Source organism: Vitis vinifera, chromosome 8 (assembly GCF_030704535.1).
Source record: "Vitis vinifera cultivar Pinot Noir 40024 chromosome 8, ASM3070453v1".
Classification (NCBI taxonomy): domain Eukaryota; kingdom Viridiplantae; phylum Streptophyta; class Magnoliopsida; order Vitales; family Vitaceae; genus Vitis; species Vitis vinifera.
In genome coordinates this window covers 15,075,196-15,096,809 of record NC_081812.1, presented here as the reverse complement: position 1 = coordinate 15,096,809, position 21,614 = coordinate 15,075,196, and the positions used below count along the sequence as shown (strand labels likewise).

The following is a 21,614-nucleotide window of genomic DNA, read 5'->3' as shown; positions in this document are numbered from 1 at the left end:
ATGGCAATGGCCTTTTAATATTTGAATTTGGGTTTAGCTTGTGATACTAAGCTTCCATTATAAATTCGAGCTGCCCATAATATTTGACCAGCCATAAATTGAAGAAGAAAGAGTAACGTGTGGTCTCGGCTATAATTCAAGAATAACAATTAAGAAAAATTTGAATTCCGAAAAGGAGAAAAAATGAGTGATAAGTCTTTTATTTCAATCATGATAAAGGAAGCAAGTCGCATGACAAGTTGTTAGGGGCCCCAAAGGCCGACAAAGAGTGGGTTGGGAGATGACCCAAGTATCTAATCCACATTTCATTATTGCTCCGCAACTGCCAAAACCACCATCATTCTAATATTGTAATTTTAATATTTTATTCAAGAGAAAACAGGGGCAGGCGTCCCGCATTTATTTACATGCCTCCTCACTCAGGAATCAATCTACATGGGCGCCAAACGACACAAAAAACAAAACAAATCTTCCCAAAAGCCACCGCACTTGCGGTGTCGAACCGCCGTGCCATTCACGCACCCACGTGTAAAACAACGATCGTCCCATCGATGCTGTGGCGCGTGGGTAATACATCCGGCCATTCCGGACTCGTCGTACCGTACGTTTGGTTGCTATCGCGGGCATCTTTTTTTTATATCTTTTTAGTGGGACCCATCTGTCATTCCTTCAAATGGCAACTCCCCGAGATGACTTATCACCTTCACTCTTTGCCTATCTCACAACTGGGGAAGGTTCGAGCCCCTGCCTTTATCTACGGACCACAGGGTTCTGCTGCCTTCTGCATTTCAAGTTCTTGGTTTTCTTTTTTTGTTGATTTGAGGTGAGTAAGGATGGATTTTGACTGGGTGATGGAGTTTTTGAGGGGCATGGTGAAGCCGGTGGCAGCGTTGGCGGTGGTGCTGATGGCGGTGGCGTTGTCGTATTTTCAGAAGTTAGGATTGGAGGGTGAGATGGTATATTCGATATTAAGGGCTTTTCTTCAGCTCTCTGTCATTGGTTTTGTACTGCAGTTCATTTTCACCCAGGCAAACAGTGGATGGATCCTGCTTGTTTACTTTTTCATGGTTCGTTTTCTCCTTCTGTTTACTGTTCATATTTACTTCCCATGCTCTTTGTTTCAGAAATTTTAATGGTCGCGCTTCTTTGAAAGTAAGCGACCATAGAAGAAAACTTCTTTGATCAGCACCAGACAAAATAAATAAAGGAAGAAGAAAAGTGTTCCATTTTATGTCTTCTGACTAGCCCTTATGAATTATAACGGAGATATTTCCAAAAAAAAAATAACTTTCAACGGTGACCCAGACGGGCAATTGTTCTTATAAGAGCAGTTTTCTTGTTACCATCCTTTCCTCAGGAAGCTCAATCATTTAATCGTTTTGAGCTGTTGATATTCTTCAGCTAAGTGACAGGAGAAAATGATTGTGATCTCACAAAGAGTCAGATATATGGGTCGGTAGAATCAACTACGTACAAGTCAACCAGTAGGATTTTCAAAGATTGATTTTGTCTTGGTTAATGTTTAAAGGTTATTGTTACGTGTGCCCCTGCAGGTATCGGTGGCTGGTTATACAGCGGGCCAGCGTGCTAAACATGTACCTCGTGGGAAGTATGTTGCTGGAGCTTCTATCTTGGCTGGCACCGCAGTGACCCTGTTCCTGCTTGTCGTGCTAAATGTTTTCCCTTTTACGCCGCGCTACATCATCCCAGTTGCGGGAATGATGGTTGGAAATGCAATGACAGTAACTGGGGTTACAATGAAAAGACTCAGAGACGACATCAAGATACAATTGAACCTGGTTAGTTGTTAGTACTATACGTTTTTTGGTAAATCGTGCTTATTGTAGATGACCCTTCTTGACCAGTCTTCCTATTTTCCTCTTTTTGTCCCCTATCGCTCATGGGGAACCTTTCTTACACCTAAACCCTCTGACCTGAATCAAGCCGCTTGGGATCCGATGTTACTTGGTATGATTAACAAATAGTCTAATTCAACCAAAAAAATAAATGGGTCTTGTTCTTCCTTGACTTTGTCTTTTGCGAATCCATCTATTTCCCTTGAATGAAAATTCTGCCCTTTCCTGGCAAATGATTGCATTGCCTAATTTCTGAATTTAAGTCAGTTCGGAACTAGGGAACATTTAACATTGACTAAATATGAGTTGTTGTATTCTTGTACAGGTGGAGACAGCATTGGCTCTTGGGGCAACCCCACGCCAGGCCACACTTCAGCAAATGAAAAGGGCTCTGGTTATTGCACTTTCTCCAGTATTGGACAATGCCAAAACTGTGGGTCTCATCTCACTTCCTGGTGCAATGACGGGCCTTATAATGGGAGGAGCTTCCCCTCTTGAGGCCATTCAAGTGCAGATTGTTGTAATGAACATGCTTGTTGGTGCATCAACGGTTAGCAGCATCATGTCAACATACCTTTGTTGGCCTGCCTTCTTCACCAAAGCCTATCAGTTGGAAACCCATGTCTTCCGTTCAGATTGAGGTTCATGTCATTTATGTCCTAGTGCTTATCCCATTGAATGTGATCAAAACTGATACATGAAGTGGGGGAATGGTATAATCTGTATCACGTTACTCTGTTTTTGGCAATGGTAGATCATTTTGCATGGATCAATGTTCACAAAAGTCTAGTATTTGAACATTCTGCCTTAGAATGCAAGGCCATCCTGTCACCATGAATTGCAGTGCAGCCATAGAAACTGTAACCTTAGAAAATTGGGCTGGAAGCAGCAAGCCCGATTGTTAAAAAAGGCCAAAGGGTCACTTATATTTTAACTGGTTTCCAATTAGAACGTAGAAAAAGGCAACCACTACTTGAGATAATACATTTATTAATTCGCTTGGAATAGAAGTTTTTCAATAACCATTCTGTCTTTTTCGTCTGTGGAGGGCTTTCTCACCAATGGTAAGTTTGGTGCTGACTTCTTGGTGGTCGTTTGCACCAATGCCGAAGGTGTTTTAGCACTTGGCAGTGGTGACTGTGATGGTTTTTTCCAGAGTTTCTTTGCGCTTGAATATTTTGTTAAAAGAAAACAGAACACAGCCACACAAAATATGGGAGATGATAGTCAACTGAAATGTAATCCGACCTATCTAACTCCATAAATTAGAAACGTTAAATCTTAAAATCATCTGCCTCTTGGGTTCCAGTTCGATTCAAAATCCATAGTAATTAACAATTTGGGAAACTGGTATGAGATAGAAACGGAAGATGATGCCAAAGCTTGGAAACAGGATTGCATATGACCCTAGGAATAAGTGTTTTGATTAAAAAAAAAAAACCATGCATATTCTCTCACATGGTTAGGAAGTAGCTTTCCTTCAAGTTCCCAGAATCAATGTGTCATTCATAGGATGATACAAAACAGAGTCTACATTGCCCAAACGGGAGTTTGACCCATACAGGTGAACAAAAATTATATCAAAATTGCAAAAGTATTATGAAAACAATTTTAAAATATGGACATGGATAAAGGGATGTGTGGTGATGCCATGCCTAAACTTTACATATTGCGAATAAAAATAATATGTGCATGAAAATATAAATAAATAAAATTTATTGATATAGATGCGTAATATATACAATGGTGAGCTGCGGAGGCAAGTATAAAGGTATGAGGGGTCCAACTAAGTTTGGGAGGGCTGAGCGGCAGGTGGTGAGGGTGGGGAAGGAGGGTCAATTGAAGTTGGTGGAGTGGTGGAGGAATCTGGCTCTGGTTCGTCGCCCCAATCGGAGTTCCATTTGCTGTCAAAAGGGTTCTCGTTAATATAATTGCCCGGAGGATCGTAGGAACAGATAGCGTACATACCTCCATTGAGGCAATTCACACGGGCGCAGCCCAATCGAACGCTATCCCTCCACACAATCTGGGTGTAGTGGCCACACATTTGGCCCTGTGTGCACTGGTTGGTGTCCTTATTGTAGTACTTGTGCTCTTTCGCCCATGACTCCACCACATCTGTTGGAGTCCAGTGATCCCGCATACCCCAGAATATGTTCTCTCCGTACGGCCCAAACGAGTGTATCATCAGGCAATCAGCTACGCGCTTCGAGGCGAAGCGTCGCGCGTACCGGGCTAGGCCCCTGTCCCATTTGAAAGGCGGTTCCTGGTAGTGGGCGCGGACCACGTTGTGGGCCAGTACAAATTCCCGCGCCATACTTCCCAGCGATAGCTTCCGTTTTGCCGCCGTTCCGTTGGTTGGAGCTGGTTCTTGTGCCCACACGGCGTCTAATAGGAGACTCGCCAATATGATAACGACTGCGATGATTGGAGCTTTCGACATCGGCATTGCTGTTCTTGGCTTGTTTCTTTGGCTTTGGCTATGCTGCGGTCCTCTCCTGGTTTTCTTGGTTTTTCCTTCGGCGGCTCTCATAGCTTGAGCCTTGAGAGCGGCAGCTAAAAGAGGTGGAGGAGAGAGGGTGGTTTATTTTATTCGGGTTCTCAAATTGACTCTGTTTATAAGACTAATCTACCAGACTGCCATGCCTCTCTTGTGCTGCCACCTTTTTTCCTTTAACCAATTGCAAGTTCATATACTTTTTATGTCAAATAATTGAATTTATATCACTATTATTTTTACCATAACAAGGGCAATGTTCGTAGTTTTGTTAACATAATGGGGCAAGACTCCAGTTCCATTTGTTATTTTAGTAAATCAAACACGTACCACTTTTTTTGGGTCAATGCTGGAACTGCCGAAGTTTTAGGGTGCCCACAGGTAAATAGTCAAAAATCTGAACGTATGCCGTAAATCCTTCTCTAATGCCAAGTTTACAATTTGATAGTTTCTAAAGGTTAAAAATAGCATGCATGTCAAGAGGACATTATAATCATTACCCAAATTCATGAGAACATGGATATTGAATTATATACTTATAAACACAAGTTAAGTTGTACTCTTATGAATACGGATGAAACGTATTCATAATAAGAGTCATATCATATCAAACACAATCCAAAGTATTCTAATAAATAAAAATAAGATTGTATTCCCATAAACATAAACAATGATTTATATTATTGACACATATAGAAAATCATTTTAACCTGAATTCTATTATAAAGATCCAAAGAATATTTTATATTATAAACCATTTTGATTTAAACTATTGAAAAGATGACACTTGCGTTCGTGAGAAGGTATAAAAATTGAGGAAAAATCTAAAAATAGTTCGATAAAAAATTAATGCGACAACAACATGATTGACCTTTAAGAAAATATAAATATATATTAATAAGGATGACATAACAATTTATTCACCGTAGAGAAATTCTTACATCTATTTATAATGCCTATTATTCGACCGCCTCGAATTTGTTATTTCAATGATTTTATTGCAATATTTGATGACCCCATTAAGTAGAATCGCAGGCAGATCGACACGTAAACCTCTTCATCAGTCAAAGATGACTATCCTTCAAAGTCTAAAATCTCGACGGTTCTGATGCGGCGACTCGTAGAACAACGAGGATAGAACCAGAATTCCGTCCCCAGCAACACCATTAAGTACGTTACGATGCTGCCACGTGGATCCCATGTCCTATTCCGGACTCCTCTCCACCACTAATCCTCCTTGTCCGCCATGTAAGCATCACGTGTCCAAAAGTAGGTCCCACATCTAACGTGGCGACAAATAAGTGGCCGTTATTTGGGTGCGAACTACGCTTCGGCGTGGCAGAGAAGCGATGCAAGGCGGTCATTTCTTTGAACGCAAGTATCAACGAGGGAGATCTTCCCAAAATTTTCATCCATATTCTCTGCAACCGATCAAAGAATCCCCATGTCGCCGATTCGGTTTCTGCCCAATTTTAGGGTTTCTTCTCATTTTCTTGTCTGTTGGATCGTCCTCAGCTGCTTTCCAGGTAAAAGTCTTGGGAAACAAACGATTTATTTATTTGCTTGTTCATTTGAGTTCAGCTGTTAATTAAAAATTCGTCCGAAATTATGATATAATTTTGACTAGCAGTGTGTGCAACGAAGGACTTTTGATTCAATTACGGTTTCTTATTGAACTGATGTTAGTTTTTAGGGCTTTTGAGAGTTGAGATTGGAGGAGATGAATGATGGCGAGCCGACTCTTAAGCAAAAGAGTTTTGGTATCTATCTATCTATCCATCTATGGCACAAACAAATTCCATACTGAGAACATGAGCTGGTAGACATTTGGGAGCTATGGTACCAACGGTTTAAGCAATAGGGCCGTGGCTATCAATTGTCGTATTATTCATGCAGCTAGGGCAGTGTTGCATAATTATATTTTTTTTTGTGTCAGCCTTTTTGGTCCATGTCTAACAATGATCAAAAGAAAAAAAACCCCTTCGTGGTGGCATCCACCTAATAAACTCGATATGGAGGAACACAATTATAAACTCTCATTGAAATCATGGGCTTACCATAATACCTAGCTTGATGATCATCTTAATTACCTCCAAATTTGATCTCTTTTTGACTTTATACAAAGCAACTTTTAGTAAAGGCGAGTGTCTGTTAGAAATACAGAGGCTTGACCTCTTTTATCGTACAGAGCTATGTATTGTCTGGCTCTTCTCCCAGTCCTAAGAGAACCTCCATGGAGCTTGACCCTGAGTTTTGGGCAAAATGACACCTAAGAGACAAGTATGTTATTCAATAAACAAGCCATGCTGCCTCGGCACACCATATAAAGGGCATAACCCAGAGAAAGAGTATCAAGAAAATAATCCCCCAGTACTGATAGGTAAGCTGTGGGTGGATAACTGTTTAAGCTGGGTACTAGTTAATTGTACATGCAGTGGACAAAAAACCTACAAACGTCACTCTTTGCTTATGCAAGAAGCATTATGCGTTTTGGGTGGGCAGTGATACTCGTGGTTATTCCATGCAAACACTATTAGATGAATTGCTTAGCCTTTATTACAATCCGTCCTCCAAGAACTCTTCTTCGTATATAGGTCAAGAGCTCTCTCTTTTTTGTTTTTTTGATAAGTAAACAAGAATATATGCTACATCTGTATGTGCTCAGAGCATTTGATTACTTCACAAGCATTCAATTGGATAAAATATCCAGGGGTCCATGGTTCATCCCTTTGCTGGGAAAGTGTTAGGTTTCATTGGGAAAGATAGAGGTAATGGCTAAAGAGATAAAAGGAAGTGGTGATAAAAGTGGTGCACTTGTGTCCTTGAGTGGCTAATTTAAGATTCATCCACAGGGAAAGAGATTCCACTGCTATATATTGGTAAAGTTAGCCAATTTATTTTATATTTATATCCTTTTATTTTTGTATAAATTTGATTTTTTTATAAATATTAAAATAAATATATAAATATAAATGTCTATTATATTCTTTGGCACCTTCTGCAGTTGGCATAGGCTAGAACTTCTATGGTATCCAAGAAATAACAAGTGGCTAAGTTTAGGACTCGTGATTTGGAGATATTAAGAAAAACAGCTAAAGTCTGGGATACCCCTGTGCATAAGTGAAATTTGTTTCAGTTGAGAATTCCAAGAATGGGAATATTTGTAGGCACCCAAAAAGACTAAAAGAGAGTTGATGGAGGTCGCATCAACATAACTTGATGTGATTGCTCTTTTTTTTCATATATATATTCATTTTGTAATAGTTAGAAAGCTATTTATGTTGTTGTTCTTCTTGTTATTTTGTTTTTATTATTGTTATTAGAGGCAAGTGAGAATCTTTCACCACCAATATTGATGATGTTGAACAATAACTTCAAGACTGGGATTGACCCTCTATTGGATTGCACCTGTGTTTATTCTTTCTTCTGTGATATTTAATTCTCTATAGTGATTTTCCTGAGCTTTTGGTGAAAATTGAGGTATGTGAACGAATTTTCTTTGGTTTATTAATGTTGAGAAAACTTGTTTGGGGAAAATTTGTGTTGAAAAGTTTTTAAAGTTTATCTTTCTTGATAACATTAACTTATATGCTTAAGTTTTAAATGCTTTTGTAAATTCTATCTGAAAGTTTTAGGTTCTTCTTACTCAGTGTCTGACTGTTTGGTGACAATGTCTCCTTTTCAGGGTTCATATCTTCTGCAATTGTTACACTTGATTCTGTTGTGATTTTTAAAACCCACGAGTGGCTAGAAAAACCAACATTTTATTTTCAATGTCAAGGAGAGAATATGACAGTTATACCAGATGTGAAGAAAACACATGTCTTATATACTTTTAAGGGTGAAGAATCTTGGCAGGTTTGTAGAGAATGATCCTTTTCTCTGGGATGTTTGCTACACTTTTAGAAATATATTTTTGTTCTAGCTTATCTTTGTCAAAACTGCACATGAGTTTCATGAAGTGCTTTTATGGGTACTTTAGTTTTCTCCATGATGCATGCGAGCAATTAAAGAATCCTATTCTCATGACCAATAATAAGTTCCTCCAAATACTCTATTTGTGGTTCTTCTTTAGTTATGAGTTTGCTATTAAGTTGAACCAAGTTCCAGAAGCTCCTAGCAAATAGAGTTGGAAGAAATTCACTTCTACCTCTGTCATAGAAACTGTAAAACTGTGCAAAAGAAGAGCCTACATAAGAACAAACAATTTGCATTTTAGGACCTTTGCCAGTTGAGCGAACTCTGAAGAACACGCTGTCATGCTTCTAGACGTATGTTGCCTCCTGTAACTGGATGCTTCCTGAATCTATGCTTATCAAGACTGAGTATGATTCTTGACTAACTAGTCCTAGAGTATATGTAGATGACCTAACTTCTTGCAGAATTAGGAAATATGCTGAAATAGGTCTTAATCTAAACCAAAGGAGAGTGAGAATGCTCATCAGGTTTCACGAAATAGAAAATCACTAGCAAGCAGTTGTATATCTTCTGCCTATTATATTTTTGTGGGGAAGATTGCTTTCAATATTTTGAAAAAAATTAGAACTCATAGTTTGCTTCATTCATTGGGATAGCCCGACAACTGACATTTGCATAGGCATCTGCAGTGATAAATCATGAATGTCTTCCAGGCTTGTATTTTTCTTCTTTTCATTGAATAGCTTTTCATGATGGGCTATTTATTGTTGTGGTATTTGCTGAACCTTCAAACTGATTTGGAGACCTGTAAAGGCTTGAATTTGGGGTTTGTGAGCTTGGACAAAGTAGTAGTGATTATATCATTTCCTCTTCATTTGCCTATCAAAAATAAATAAATAAATAAAATAAAAAAAGAAAAGAAAAGAAAAAGCACTCATTTCCTCTACATTTGTGATGTGTGATTGGCCTTATTAATTTATTTGGAGATTGACCTTACCAATGTCACGGCCCATGCTGTGAGCAAAAGGTCTACATGCTTGTTGGTCTTTCGGCATCTCTCAACCACACATGTACTAATAAAAATGATGTTCTTCTGCCCAATGACTGTCACACCAAGCACCCATACGTGGTGCAATGTTAATGAACCTACTTATTGGATAGAAATGTGGTGAAAATTTGTTCATTGGGCTTTTTACTGAGAAGCTTGAAAATGCTTTTGTGCAGGTGTTCATTTATATGTGAGCTTATGTGTTTGCCATGTTCTAACCGTTTAAGCTTAGTTCAGCTGAAGCAGTTAAGCATTGCTTTTGTGGAGTAGCTAATAATGTAATTGTGAAATGTTTTCAGCCTCTGACAGAAATTGCAGTTAAAAAATGCAAGCGCTGTGGGTTCTATGAAAAGGACAGCATAAAATCAGATGATGTGTTCGATGAGTGGGAGTTCTGCCTTTCTGATTTTATAGCTTCTGATGGAAAATATGTTCATTTCAAGAACAAAGAATTCAATGCCACATTTTTATGTCCAGAGTGTATACCTCTTCAAAAAGGTTAGTATCTTCTTATATCTATTCATTGGTGTCAATTTATTTTAATTCATGTTATTTTTTTTTAATAGGCAAAAACAGAAATATATTAGAAAATGGGCACCTTGAGGAAAACCCAAAGCATACAGGGAGTATACAAAAGGCCCCTTAAGGCACAAACAAAAGAAGAGAAGATACAAAACCATCCCTCATCTAGCGCCTAGCCAATCAAAAAAACTTAAGTAAAGGAAGAGGACCTTCATTTATAACTGACTTTGTCCACACCCAAAGATTATAAACAAAAGAATTTTTTCAACCTATGAACCGAAAAGTCCTCATTATCGAATGCAATCCTGTTTCTTTCCATCCAAACTGCCCAAAAAAGGTACAACGAGGCTGCCTTCCACACCTTTCTACGCTTCTTGCCCAACATAAAGCCCCTCCATTCAATAAGGGTATCTCTAGCCGAAAATGGGAGGACCCAAAACACTCCAAAAAGGGCGAACAATAACTCCCATAAAACTCTTGCCCTGGAGCAATGTATAAGAATAAGATCAATAGACTCCTCTTCCTCACAGCACAGAAAACATCTATTAGCAAGAGCCCATCCCCTCTTTTTAAGTTGATCCATAGTTAGCACCTTACCCCAAGAAGCCTCCCAAGCGAAAAAACTCACTTTGGAAGGCACACTAGGGCTCCAGATCAAACCATGAGGGAAAAGACCAGCTCTTCTTGAAGATAGATCATTATAGAGGGATTTAACTGAAAAAATCCCATTCGAAGTCACTTTCCACATCATTCTATCTTCCATAAGAGGAATAAGCCTTGCACCTCGGATTGTTAAAAGAAGCCTCTCCACCTCCTCCACCTCCCAATCATTGAAGGGCTTAGAGAATCTAGGACTCCAAACCCCTTCCTCTCCCGAAGAATCCCAAAACTCTTCTACCCAAGCCTCCTTAGAGGAGGCAAAAGCATACAAGGAGGGAAAAGAATTGCATAAGGCGAAGTTCCCCCACCATTTATCTTTCCAAAATTTTACCCTTCTACCATTCCCCACTGAAAAAACAACTTTATTTTGCATAAGGGCACCTTCCTTCCTTATTTCCTTCCAAAATCCTACTCCATAACTCTCCCTAACTTCTCTAGAAACCCAACCCCCTTCTTCCTCCCCGAACTTCCTACTAATGACATGCCTCCAAAAGTTCTCCCTTTCATTCGCAAAACGCCAATTCCACTTGCAAAGAAGGGCCCTATTAAGGGTGGATAGACGTCTAACTCCCAAGCCCCCCTTCCTTTTGTCCAAACAAATGGTATCCCAATTAACTAGGTGAGGCTTCCTTTCCAAAGCACCCCCTCCCCACAAGAAATCCCTTTGAATTTTTTCCAACCTTAGACTAACCACTCTTGGCATTCGAAGTAAAGACATCAAGTATATGGGCATACTTGACAATGTACTCCGAATTAGAGTGATTCTCTCTCTTTTGGAAATAAATTGTCTCTTCCACAAGGCCAGTCGTTTCCGAAATCTCTCTTCCACCCCATCCCAAACAGCCACAGACTTGTGGTTCGCCCCCAAAGGAATCCCCAAATAAGAAGAAGGCAGCCTGCCCACTTTACAGCCAGCCTCGAGAGCCAAAGTCTCCAAATTCTCCACTCTACCAACCGGCAAAATTTCGCTTTTGTCCAAGTTGATTCTCAAACCTGATATAGCTTCAAACCACATCATCAACCAGCTTAAGTGAACCATCTGATCTTCAGAAGCTTCACAAAACACTAAAGTGTCGTCGGCAAACAGCAAATGAGAGACCAAAGCCCCATCCCCACCCCTTCCATTGACTCTACAACCTGATAGGAACCCTCCCCCCACTGCTCTATGGATCAGCCTACTAAGGGCCTCCATTCCTATCACAAAAAGATAAGGGGATAGGGGGTCCCCCTGACGCAACCCCCTTGAACTGTTGAAATAGCCTTCCGGAGTGCCATTGACCAAGACTGAAAACGTTGCTGTAGAGAAGCACCAGGAGATCCACCCGGTCCACTTCTCCCCAAATCCCATGCTTTGCAATACAAATAGCAAAAAATTCCAGTTTATGTGATCGTATGCCTTCTCTAAGTCCAATTTACATAACACCCCACTCTCGTTCCGTTTCAACAAAGAATCTATTGCCTCATTGGCAATAAGGGCAGCATCGAGAATCTGTCTTCCTTCAACAAAGGCGTTTTGAGCTGAAGACACCACTTTGCCTACTACCTTCTTAAGCTTGTTAGCTAGCACTTTTGCCAATAGTTTATACAATCCGCCTACCAAACTGATCGGTCTGAAGTCTCTAAGGTCCTCGGCGCCTGCTTTTTTTGGGATTAGGACCAGGAAGGTCGAATTCAGGCTCCTGACGAATCTGCCACGCTCATGAAATTCTATCAAAAAACCCATAACCTCTTCTTTGAAAAAATCCCAACAAAATTGCCAGAAACTAAGGGGGAAACCATCTAGACCCGGAGCCTTGTCCCCGTTCAGGTCTGAAAGAGCCTGGAAGACCTCTTCCTCTGAAAATACCTCCTCCAGTCTAGCTGCATCCTCATCTCCAATTCTATTAAAGTCCAAACCTTCCATAGATGTGTGCCAGCCCCCCGGGTCAGTCAACTGGTCCTTAAAAGCTCTAACCACACTCCCCTTTATCTCCTGCTCCTCTGTTAACCATACTCCGTCAACTTTAATCTTGGACAGGCAATTTCTCCTTCTATGGGAGTTAGCCATTTTATGAAAAAAGCCTGTGTTTCTATCACCCTCCCTTAGCCATACTTCTCTTGATTTTTGTCTCCAATAAACCTCCTCCATTAGAGCCCATTTTTTGAAGTCCCCCTTTGCTACCTTTCTAGCTTCCAGTTCCTCCAATGATAAGGAGCGAAGCTTTTCCTGACCATCCCAGAAAATCACCTTGTCCAGGGCCAATTTCTTATTGACTCCCACCTGCCCAAAAACATCCTTGTTCCACGACTTTAAAATAGCCTTCAAAGCCTTCAACTTCTCAGCAAGGATGAAACTAAAAGAACCATTGAAACTTAGACTTTGCCACCACCCCTTCAACAAGTCCTTAAAACCCTCCTCCTTAAGCCACATATTTTCAAACTGGAAAGGGACAAGACCTCTTCTAACCCCTCCCCCATCCAATAGAATAGGGAAGTGGTCGGACACAGGCCTAGGAAGAGTACACTGCACTGCCCCCTTAAAGTGACCCTCCCAATCCTCCGACACCAAGAAACGATCTAGCCTAAACATAGCTTGATTGTTCAAACCTCCGCTCCAGGTGAATGGACCCCCCTGAAGGGGGAGATCCCTCAAGTCCAGGTCATCAATCACTTCCGAAAATCTTCTCATTGAAAAAGACAACCTCCCCCCTCTTCCACTCTCATTCGGAAATCTAATCAAATTGAAGTCTCCTCCGATACACCAAGGATCGCTCTAGAGCCCGCGGATGGCCCCTAGCTCTTCCCAAAACAGCTCTCTATATCTCTTCAAGGTAGGGCCATACACTCCTGAAAAAATCCAACTAAATCCATCTTCACAGTTCTTTGAACCGGCAGGAAATGGAGAAGAGACCCACCTCCATCCCTACCAGCTCCAACACTCTTTTATCCCAAAAAACCAGCACCCCTCCAGCTGCCCCTCTCACATTCAGAACTCCCCAATCTAAAAATCTCCCCACTCCAAGACTTCTCACCACCCCTAAAGACATCTGTGACATTTTAGTCTCCTGCAGGCATACCAAGTCCACTTTTTGGGATCTGATTAAGGCCTTAATTAAACTCCTCTTATTTTTGTCATTCACCCCCCAGACATTCCAAGATAAGATTTTAATCTTCATTTAAAACACAGAGCTCTATCCCCATTTCTTCTATCCGAACCTTTCTTCCTGCTTTCTCCTTCATAATTAATCGACCATTCCAATTTTTTCACTTCCCTATCAAACCTAGTCATTCCTGAAATTCCTTTCTTCTTGCCTTGATCCCTTCTAGTTTTCAGCCTTAACAGTAATTTAAGAATTTCCCCTTCAACACCATCTGTCGAGAACCCCAGAGTCTTACTGAACTTAGCCAAGCTACTGTCATCCCAACTGCTACCTTGGTCCTCTTCTTCCTCCAGATCCTCACTCTCCTGTGACCTGATACCCATATTCTTTTCCCCCTCTGTACCCGTCTCCCACGGACTGCCATCAATTAGCACAGCACGCAACGGAGCTTGATACCCAACACCTTCTTCAATGACTACCGTACCCGTAACACCCCCCACCACCATAGCCTGATCGCACCCAGAGAGAGGAGAAGAAGAGAAGAGGACCCGATCCCCCCCAAAAACATCGGTAACGGACTCGTACCTGGATGCCTCAGCTGACAAAGCTTCTTCAGTCATTCGCGCTCTCGCTTTCACCGTGAGAGACTCTGAATCCCTCCAATCTCCTCCGAGAAAGCAAGAGACCCCCCGTCCTCCTTATCTTGGCCACCCGAAGCTTCCATCGTAGCCCTAATTTCCATCTTCTCGACCTCGGCATGAGGAAAAGCCCTATTTCCTTTTATCCCCCCCAACTCAGGCTCAAAACCCATGTCGGCCCTCCCTTCGCAGCCCACAATCGAGCCCTTTATGAGAAAAGGCCTATCCTCGCAGCCCATTACCCACCCTTTTAACGTGATGGGCCTCGGCTCACAATCTGGCCCAACCATCTGGGCTCCCTCATAGGTTGGCTTGAGACAAGCCTCTCCAAGCCCGCTCCTGAATTGGGCCTCCCAGATGGGCCCATAATCACAAGCTGCTGGCCCGGATTTAAAACCTCCCAAACTTGCTGATTTCCCTACACCTTGACTTCTAATCCCAAGGCTATCTTCTCCATCAGTCACCTCCGCTCCAAGCCCCCTTTCAGCCAACTCAGATGGAAAGCCTGTAACCCCTTTTGAAGAGCTACCATAGGGCGGCTCAGCTACTCCCCTCTACTCCTTTGGCTGTCCAACCTTCACCAACACGCCTCCTCTGCACTCATCACGAGACCCACTCCCTGTATTTGCTACAGCCACTGCAGCCCCTTTCCCAAGACCACTTCCCGCCGGCACCACCTGAGAGAACCAAGGTGGGGATTCCCACCACAGCTGGATTGAGAAGCACCCCATCTCATCCACAATCTGGACGGAGGAAGGTGTGTCCCTGCCCATCGTTTTCACCAACATTCTAGCCCATTGCAACTCTGCCATTGAATCCGTCTTGTTGTCCACAACAATGAACCCACCACAACCATCTCCTATCAACTTAAACACCTCTCGATTCCATAAGTGAAGGGGAAGACCTACCACTCTCACCCATACCTTGTTAGCAAAGGCTCCATTGCTAAAACACCCCACCTCCGGGTGCCATCTTTCCATCAATAATACACTGCCTAAAACCTTTCTCTTCCCTCTAGCAAGAACACGCTCGGCCTCACTAACCAATTCGAACTTAAAGAGCATTAGCCCACCTCCCATTACAGCTATGTCCAGCTTGCCTTTAAGGAGCCAAGCGTGGACAGCCCAGTTTTTTAGGTAATCCAACTCAGGGGGATGGTTCTCCACCTTTTCCCATCTACCCACTAAGCAACGACTCAGCTGCTCTAATCTACCAGACTTTACCCTCCTTCCCACTTCCAACCAGACCTTATCCCCAAGTCTACCCAATTTCAATTTTGCTACATCCGCATATGTCCTTTGATCAAACTCCTTTTCCTTCTTCAGCACCTCAAGAGAAGGAGGGTCCTTTAATCCTCCAGATGGAGCTACCCCAACCTCTCTCAGCTTCTCAGCCAAGATATTCCACCCTCTAGATAACCTCTTCCCTTTTGGAAAAATTAAGCAAAATCTTTTTGCCTCTAAATCACGAACAGAACAGAGAATAAATCTTCCCGCCTCATTTGTACAACGCTCCAATCTATAATTCTTTCCCTCCTCCTCCCATGCGAAAGACCAATTTCTATCAACTCTATCTCTACAGCAGGACTCCACTCCTACCAACAAACTGCTGAGACTTGCATCTCCAAATCTGATCCAAGATGATATCCCTTTACATCTCTCCCAAATGCATCCTTTCAGCTTGCCTCCTACTTCATCAATCACAAGTTCAAAAGCTTTGGACTCCACAGTAAACCATCTTCTTCCTCCTCTAGACATCTCACTAGTGAAAGCCTCAAACACTCATTGAGACTCATTTATATTAATTCATGTTATTAATCTAGACAATGCATTCTAAAGCTGATTTGTCATATTAGTAGGTCAGTGTGGGGGCTTTTGGGGAACTTGGAAAATTTGTTGTGCAATTTGTGAAGAGAGATTTATTCCATCATATGTCAATTTTGCCTCATTTCGCATAACAACTCCATCAAGGTAATGTTTTTGTGCCATAAAATGTATTAGGAGTACAAAATGGACTTGTCCATTTTTGGAACATCCAAATGCACGTATCATTAAGAAACAAATGAGCATGAAGTTGTATGGCTAAATTGAATGTCTGGGGATAGTTTCTTTAATGATCTTTAGGACAGTTCCTTGAATGAGCACTAGCATCTTGGGAGTAGTTTAGGAAAATGATGATTAAAATGATAATGGGGATTTGCTAAAAACGCTTGCATTTCATGTGGAGAGGTGACAAGGGGGAGGTGGTGTCCTATTTGTTGTTTGCAAATGACACCCTTTCTTTTTGTGAGACTTCTCAAGATCAATTGATCTATTTAAACTGGTTGATGTGGTTTGAAGCCACATCAAGTCTAAAATTAACTTAAAAAAGAATGAGGTGATTCCAATTGGAAGGGTGGATAACATGGGAGGAGTTGTCCCATGAATGGGGTTGCAGGGTAGGAGAGCTTCCATCTCCTTATCTGGGCCTTCCATTGGACGCTCCTTTTAAATCAATGGCGGTTTGGGATGAGATAGAAGTGTTGTTTTACAAAAGGTTGTTGATATGGAAAGACAATATTTCTTTAAAAGGGAAGGCTTATTTTGATCTGGAACAAATTATCCAACTTGCCCATATTTTTATATCATTGTTTAGTATTTCAAGAGAAGTCAAGTTAAGGCTTGAGAAAATTCAAAGAGATTTAGACTCCATGTGGTAGTGCTTTTAAATAGCACTTCTAGCATAAAGTGTTTTTTAAGAAAATTCAGGAGTTTGGAAAAATTTTAAAAACCCTTTTAAAAGTTGAAAAATCACTTGTAGTGCTTCCTAGATAAGTATTTGATGGTGATTCCCCCAAAAACATTTTTAGAGGAAACACTTCGAATAGAAATACTATTAAACACACTCTTACTCTAGGGAGGTCAGGCTTTGAAAGGATAGAAGCCTGAAGTTTGAATTGTCAAATTAGAAAAAAGACTTTGAAAGAAGTTTGACACCCCCTCCTTAATCTTAGAGTCCTTCATGAGCCCTACGCCATGCCCTGTTATTTGGCCAATGTTATTCCTTCTCTTTAGCACATGTTCCATTTTGTGAAAAAATTAGTATTCTTATCTGTCTTATCTCCATTATCCAACCACAATTCTTGACTTCTATATATCTAAGCAATTTTTGACACAGGACAATTAGTCCAAAGAAAATAGTCAAACAAGTTTCAGAATATTATTTAAATTACCTAGGAAAACTTGACTATATTCTTGGGACTAGCTGTCCTGTGTCAGAAACTAAATCACCTAGGAAACTTGAGACTTGTAGTACTTGGTTACTTATATTAGATATTTATGAGTTTTCATTTTCTAAAAGTTGGAAGTTGTGAAGACATTAAAGGGTTATTGGGAAAAATGATGGAAAAAGATCTTTTGCCTTTTGTTCTAAATTTTCAGTTAATAGAAATCTCTTCTTGAGAATTCCTTTGGTGGATTCTAGACTTTCTTGGGTTAGACATATTTTTCTTTCTTGCTTGTTGCATCAGTTTCTTTCAAACAGGCCCACCGATTATATTTCTTTGACTGCCACTCTTCTAGTCTCAACCTTGATAGAGAGAAAAGCTTCCCTCTTCTTTGAATCCTAAAAACCAATTTGATCTAAGGTACTTGTCATCCAAGGTGTTGCATTCCCAAGCACCTCTTTGTTCCAAACATTTAGATCTCCCTTCAAGGGGTTTGAATTTAGAGGTAAGAACAAAGCTAAAAGAACCTTGAAATCCTCTCCCAGCCACCAGTTTTTAATTAAGTCCGTAAGTCCCCATTTTAAGATGCATATTCTCAGATCATACTGTTTTTAGTTCACATTCATGTGCTACCTTAAGATGCTTTGATGCTTGTTTGCTTCTTGGTTCCTCCCGTTTTTGTTAAACTGAATGATTCTATTCATCTTCTAGATCATTCTAATGGTTGAGGGTGTAGGACTTGAAACTTTCTTTAACACTTTGATTTGCAATGGTTGGTGTTTGACTCTGTTTTTGAACTCAAAACATGTTTATCTCGTCTGATTATGTTCCCTTGTTTTTGTAGCTTCTGACCACACTACTGGCTCACATGATGGAGGAAAGGGAGTGCATCTCGTTCTAGTGATAATGGTCAGTGCTTTGGTTTCAATTGTATCTGTTTTAGCAGTTGTGGCTGTGTATAAGTACTGGCAAAAGAGGAAGAGGGAGCAAGATCAGGCTCGGTTTCTGAAGCTTTTTGAAGATGGTGATGACATTGAGGATGAATTGGCACTGTAATATGATAAGTGGCATCTTATGTTGCTTCACAACCTCCTACTACTTGTACAGCAAGTTGGGCCTGGCTAATTTTGTTCCGTTGGAAGAAGAGGACAACACGTGACCAGACATCAACAAATAAGAGGGTAGCTCTCTTCTGAAAGAAAGCCAAAAACTACTATGCATTTTGCAGTTTCTGGATGTAGATCCTGGAAAAAATTAGGCTGCCTCATTGTAGAGGGGTGTCTAAATGATTTAGAGCTGGTATGATATGTGGGAAGCTAATTGATTTAAGGCCCATGCCAATCACCCAAACGGTTCATGGTCCATGATGACACCAACCAGCGTTGAACCTGTCTCGTCCATAGGGATGCTTGCATTACAAATAGAGATTGGTGGAATTTGATAATTAGTTTTGATTCCACAGGAACACTAGTAATTGTACATGATTTTATTGATTTAATCTCCAGGCGTCCTCTCGGTGATCACATGCTTGGAAAATGCATTCAACTGATTTATTTTTTGGAAGACGAAGAAAAGCATACGAGTAAAAAAAAAAAAAGAAAAAAAAAAAAGAGGAATCAGTTAACATCACTCTAACCCCATAAAGTAGAGGCCCTAAATTCACATGTTGAAACAACCCTTACACATGATCACTTATCATGCCTGGACTCCTGAGTTCTTGCAGTACAGCTTCGAGAGGTGTGCTTCAGATCTCCATTAGCTCCCTTGTACACTGATTCACCACCTAAATGAATTTCCAAAAAGATAATCAGCAGTTCCCTTCCATGGATTCCCATGGTCGTAAGCTTCCTGTTCACCATAGTTTTTCTGGTCTTTCTGGAAGAAACAAGGCCGGTAACCAAAGATGCCTTGATAAATTCCCAATTCATCTGGAAAGCTTTGTGTGAGTTTCGGTTCTTGCCAGTTAGATTCGTAAAAATCTTCCTCTGCACCACATCCAAACAAGGACCCATAACTAGACCAAGGACCGTAATTATCATAAGCAGGCTGCTTTTCCACCTCTTTGTAGTAGCTGTCATACTCTTCTCCACCGTGGTAGGAGTCCTCAGTCTTCTCCAATCCACCACTATACCCATTGTCATCGGTGCCCCGTCCACAGAACTGGAAATCCTTTCCCCAGCATTGATATATAGATGGGTCATATTCACTCAGCCAATTTGAACCGCCATTGTAAGGCTGTTGCTTTTCCTCATCATCGCCCAAAGCTGCTCTGTTTGTAAGATCATGCTCTTCCACTTCTTGGGGCCAAAATATGGAACCATAACCAGACCTCTCTTGAGGGGGAGAGTCAGAGTCTGAAACAGGATGAGGATAATAAAATATTGCATCTAATATTAGATGAAGAGGTTTTTCATAGACGCCAACAATATCACGACTGAGACCATATGCAATGGCATCATAGTTGTTGAATTCCCGGTCGTAAAAGCCAACAGCAAAGCTTGCCATTGCAGACTGAGCTTCAGCTCCCACACTTGCTTCAGATCACAGAGATTCTTGGCAACGAGTGTTGTTCCTAGAAAAGGCATTTTAAAGTTGAAGAGAATCAAGAAATGCTGTTTCAGTGTCCCACTATCCAGCGAATAATCAGAGATTCCATTCCTCTGGAAAATCTGTGTATGAAGATAAAATTCTGATAACCTACATGCCTAGCCAACCTTCTTTAACAGAATCTCTTTTTGGTACAAAAGTAGAGAAAAGGTGGGGCATCTTAGGGAGAAGGGCGCGGCTAAATTGGTTTCCAGAAAATCCTAGTGATTTGTTTTCAGATATCCATCCATTTTGTCGTTGATAAGAGGGCACTGCTCCCTTTTAGACACTGTCTATCCCCAGGATGCCTTCTTAAGCAAAGTTAATCTCCTACCTCTAGAAGCCCCTAATACCAACTTAAATGGTACATGCAAAATTATAAGGCGTGAGGCATTTATCTGGGATTATGGCAGACTGCAGAGACCCAAAAGGAGGTGACATAGGCACCGACCTACCAGCTGTGGTGCAGGGTGTCTTTATCTTTGACAGAATATCCATAGCAAAGGCAAACAGAAAATGCTTAACATAAATATCTTGATATGCTTCCATTACATGGCTCTAATCCACTTCACTTGATAGGTTGTTCTCTCCAACTATTGTTTCAGAAATATGGCATAATGCATCATTTACGGATTTCTCTTAGTTCCGCCTACATTTGGCAGGTATCTACATTTCCTCCTGGAAAAAGGAATTAACAAATCTACACTATCATCAACATAATTAAATAATAATAATAATAATTGGGAATGCCGGTTGAGGGGTGCAAAGAAAAAATTGTTTTACTTTTGAAGAAGTTGAAGAAGACGACTAGTGGGGGGGACCCCTTGTAGAGGGAGGAGGAAGAAAGCAGTGTCCACATCACACTCTAAAAGGAAACTTAAGAGATCAAATTGCACAGTTAGCTATGGAGAGCCTGTGCTTGTGAATAGGAGCAGTAAGAACAATTGGGAACTGATTCTAGTGGATTGATAAAAATCAAAATCCTCTCTTGAAATGTTAGAGGGCTCAACGACAAGGAGAAAAGGAGGATGATTAAGTCGGTGGTTAGATCTCAGAAGGCATATTTGGTTTGTTTTTTAGAAACAAAGGTGCAAGAGATGTTGTTAAAGGTGGTGAAAAGCTTGGGTGCTAAAAGGTTTATGGACTAAGGTGCAGTTGATGCTAGGGGTGCTTCAGGAGGCATCCTGATTTTTTGGATCTCTTGGAGTTAGAGTGCGGGTGTCTTTCAATGTGCTCTCCCTATAATTGTCTCTGATCATTGCACCATTTCTTTGAAAGGTGGAGGGGTTAAAAAAGGCAAAACTCCTTTTTGCTTTGAGAATGTGTGGCTTATGTTAGATGGGTTCAGGTTCAAAGAGCTAGTGAGAGAGTGGTGGACCGGGTACTCAGTTGCAGGATCTAACAACCATTGCCTTGTTAAGAAGTTGAAAGCTCTTAAAAGGGATCTAAGAAGATGGAATAAAGAAGTTTTTGGTAATGTCTTTGTTAGAAAATCAGAAGCTCTCTCTTAAATTCAATTCTCGGATTCCAAGGAGAGTGTTAATCCCTTATCTTTTGAGGAAGCAGAGGCTCAAATGGGGGATTTGGAAGAATACAAGAATTAT

At 41.0% G+C, this 21,614-nt stretch overlaps 3 protein-coding genes across 4 annotated transcripts; 2 read left to right on the top strand and 1 right to left on the bottom strand.

Annotated features, from left to right (window-relative positions):
* The first annotated feature begins 713 nt into the window (after window positions 1–713).
* On the top strand, window positions 714–2,621 carry LOC100263625 (protein ALUMINUM SENSITIVE 3). Its single transcript, XM_002274004.5, has 3 exons — window positions 714–1,067; window positions 1,554–1,799; window positions 2,182–2,621. The coding sequence occupies exons 1-3, from the start codon at window positions 834–836 to the stop codon at window positions 2,494–2,496; spliced, it is 795 nt and encodes a 264-aa protein (XP_002274040.1). The 5' UTR covers window positions 714–833; the 3' UTR covers window positions 2,497–2,621.
* Window positions 2,622–3,557: 936 nt separating this feature from the next.
* On the bottom strand, window positions 3,558–4,429 carry LOC100258474 (pathogenesis-related protein 1C). Its single transcript, XM_002274032.4, has one exon. The coding sequence runs from the start codon at window positions 4,387–4,389 to the stop codon at window positions 3,643–3,645; it is 747 nt and encodes a 248-aa protein (XP_002274068.2). The 5' UTR covers window positions 4,390–4,429; the 3' UTR covers window positions 3,558–3,642.
* A 1,097-nt stretch (window positions 4,430–5,526) lies between these two features.
* LOC100253341 (uncharacterized) lies at window positions 5,527–18,947 on the top strand. 2 transcript variants are annotated; one of them, XM_010655187.3, is made up of 4 exons: window positions 5,527–5,879; window positions 8,039–8,211; window positions 9,619–9,817; window positions 18,269–18,947. In XM_010655187.3, the coding sequence occupies exons 1-4, from the start codon at window positions 5,798–5,800 to the stop codon at window positions 18,478–18,480; spliced, it is 666 nt and encodes a 221-aa protein (XP_010653489.1). In that variant the 5' UTR covers window positions 5,527–5,797; the 3' UTR covers window positions 18,481–18,947. The 2 variants fall into 2 exon arrangements, with proteins under 2 accessions (XP_010653489.1, XP_010653490.1); XM_010655188.3 differs by lacking the exon at window positions 8,039–8,211 and having other exon boundaries at window positions 5,664–5,879.
* The last annotated feature ends 2,667 nt before the right edge of the window (window positions 18,948–21,614 follow it).

What these genes read in the sequence shown, in the direction of transcription:
- LOC100253341 (XM_010655187.3), top strand. Translation starts at nt 5,798, where the DNA reads ATGTCGCCGATTCGGTTTCTGCCCAATTTTAGGGTTTCTTCTCATTTT. An exon ending in AGGGTGAAGAATCTTGGCAG is followed by an intron (nt 8,212 to 9,618) that starts GTTTGTAGAGAA and finishes AAATGTTTTCAG; the next exon opens with CCTCTGACAGAAATTGCAGT. An exon ending in GTGTATACCTCTTCAAAAAG is followed by an intron (nt 9,818 to 18,268) that starts GTTAGTATCTTC and finishes TTGTTTTTGTAG; the next exon opens with CTTCTGACCACACTACTGGC.
- LOC100258474 (XM_002274032.4), bottom strand. Translation starts at nt 4,389, where the DNA reads ATGAGAGCCGCCGAAGGAAAAACCAAGAAAACCAGGAGAGGACCGCAG.
- LOC100263625 (XM_002274004.5), top strand. Translation starts at nt 834, where the DNA reads ATGGATTTTGACTGGGTGATGGAGTTTTTGAGGGGCATGGTGAAGCCG. An exon ending in TGCTTGTTTACTTTTTCATG is followed by an intron (nt 1,068 to 1,553) that starts GTTCGTTTTCTC and finishes GTGCCCCTGCAG; the next exon opens with GTATCGGTGGCTGGTTATAC. An exon ending in TCAAGATACAATTGAACCTG is followed by an intron (nt 1,800 to 2,181) that starts GTTAGTTGTTAG and finishes ATTCTTGTACAG; the next exon opens with GTGGAGACAGCATTGGCTCT.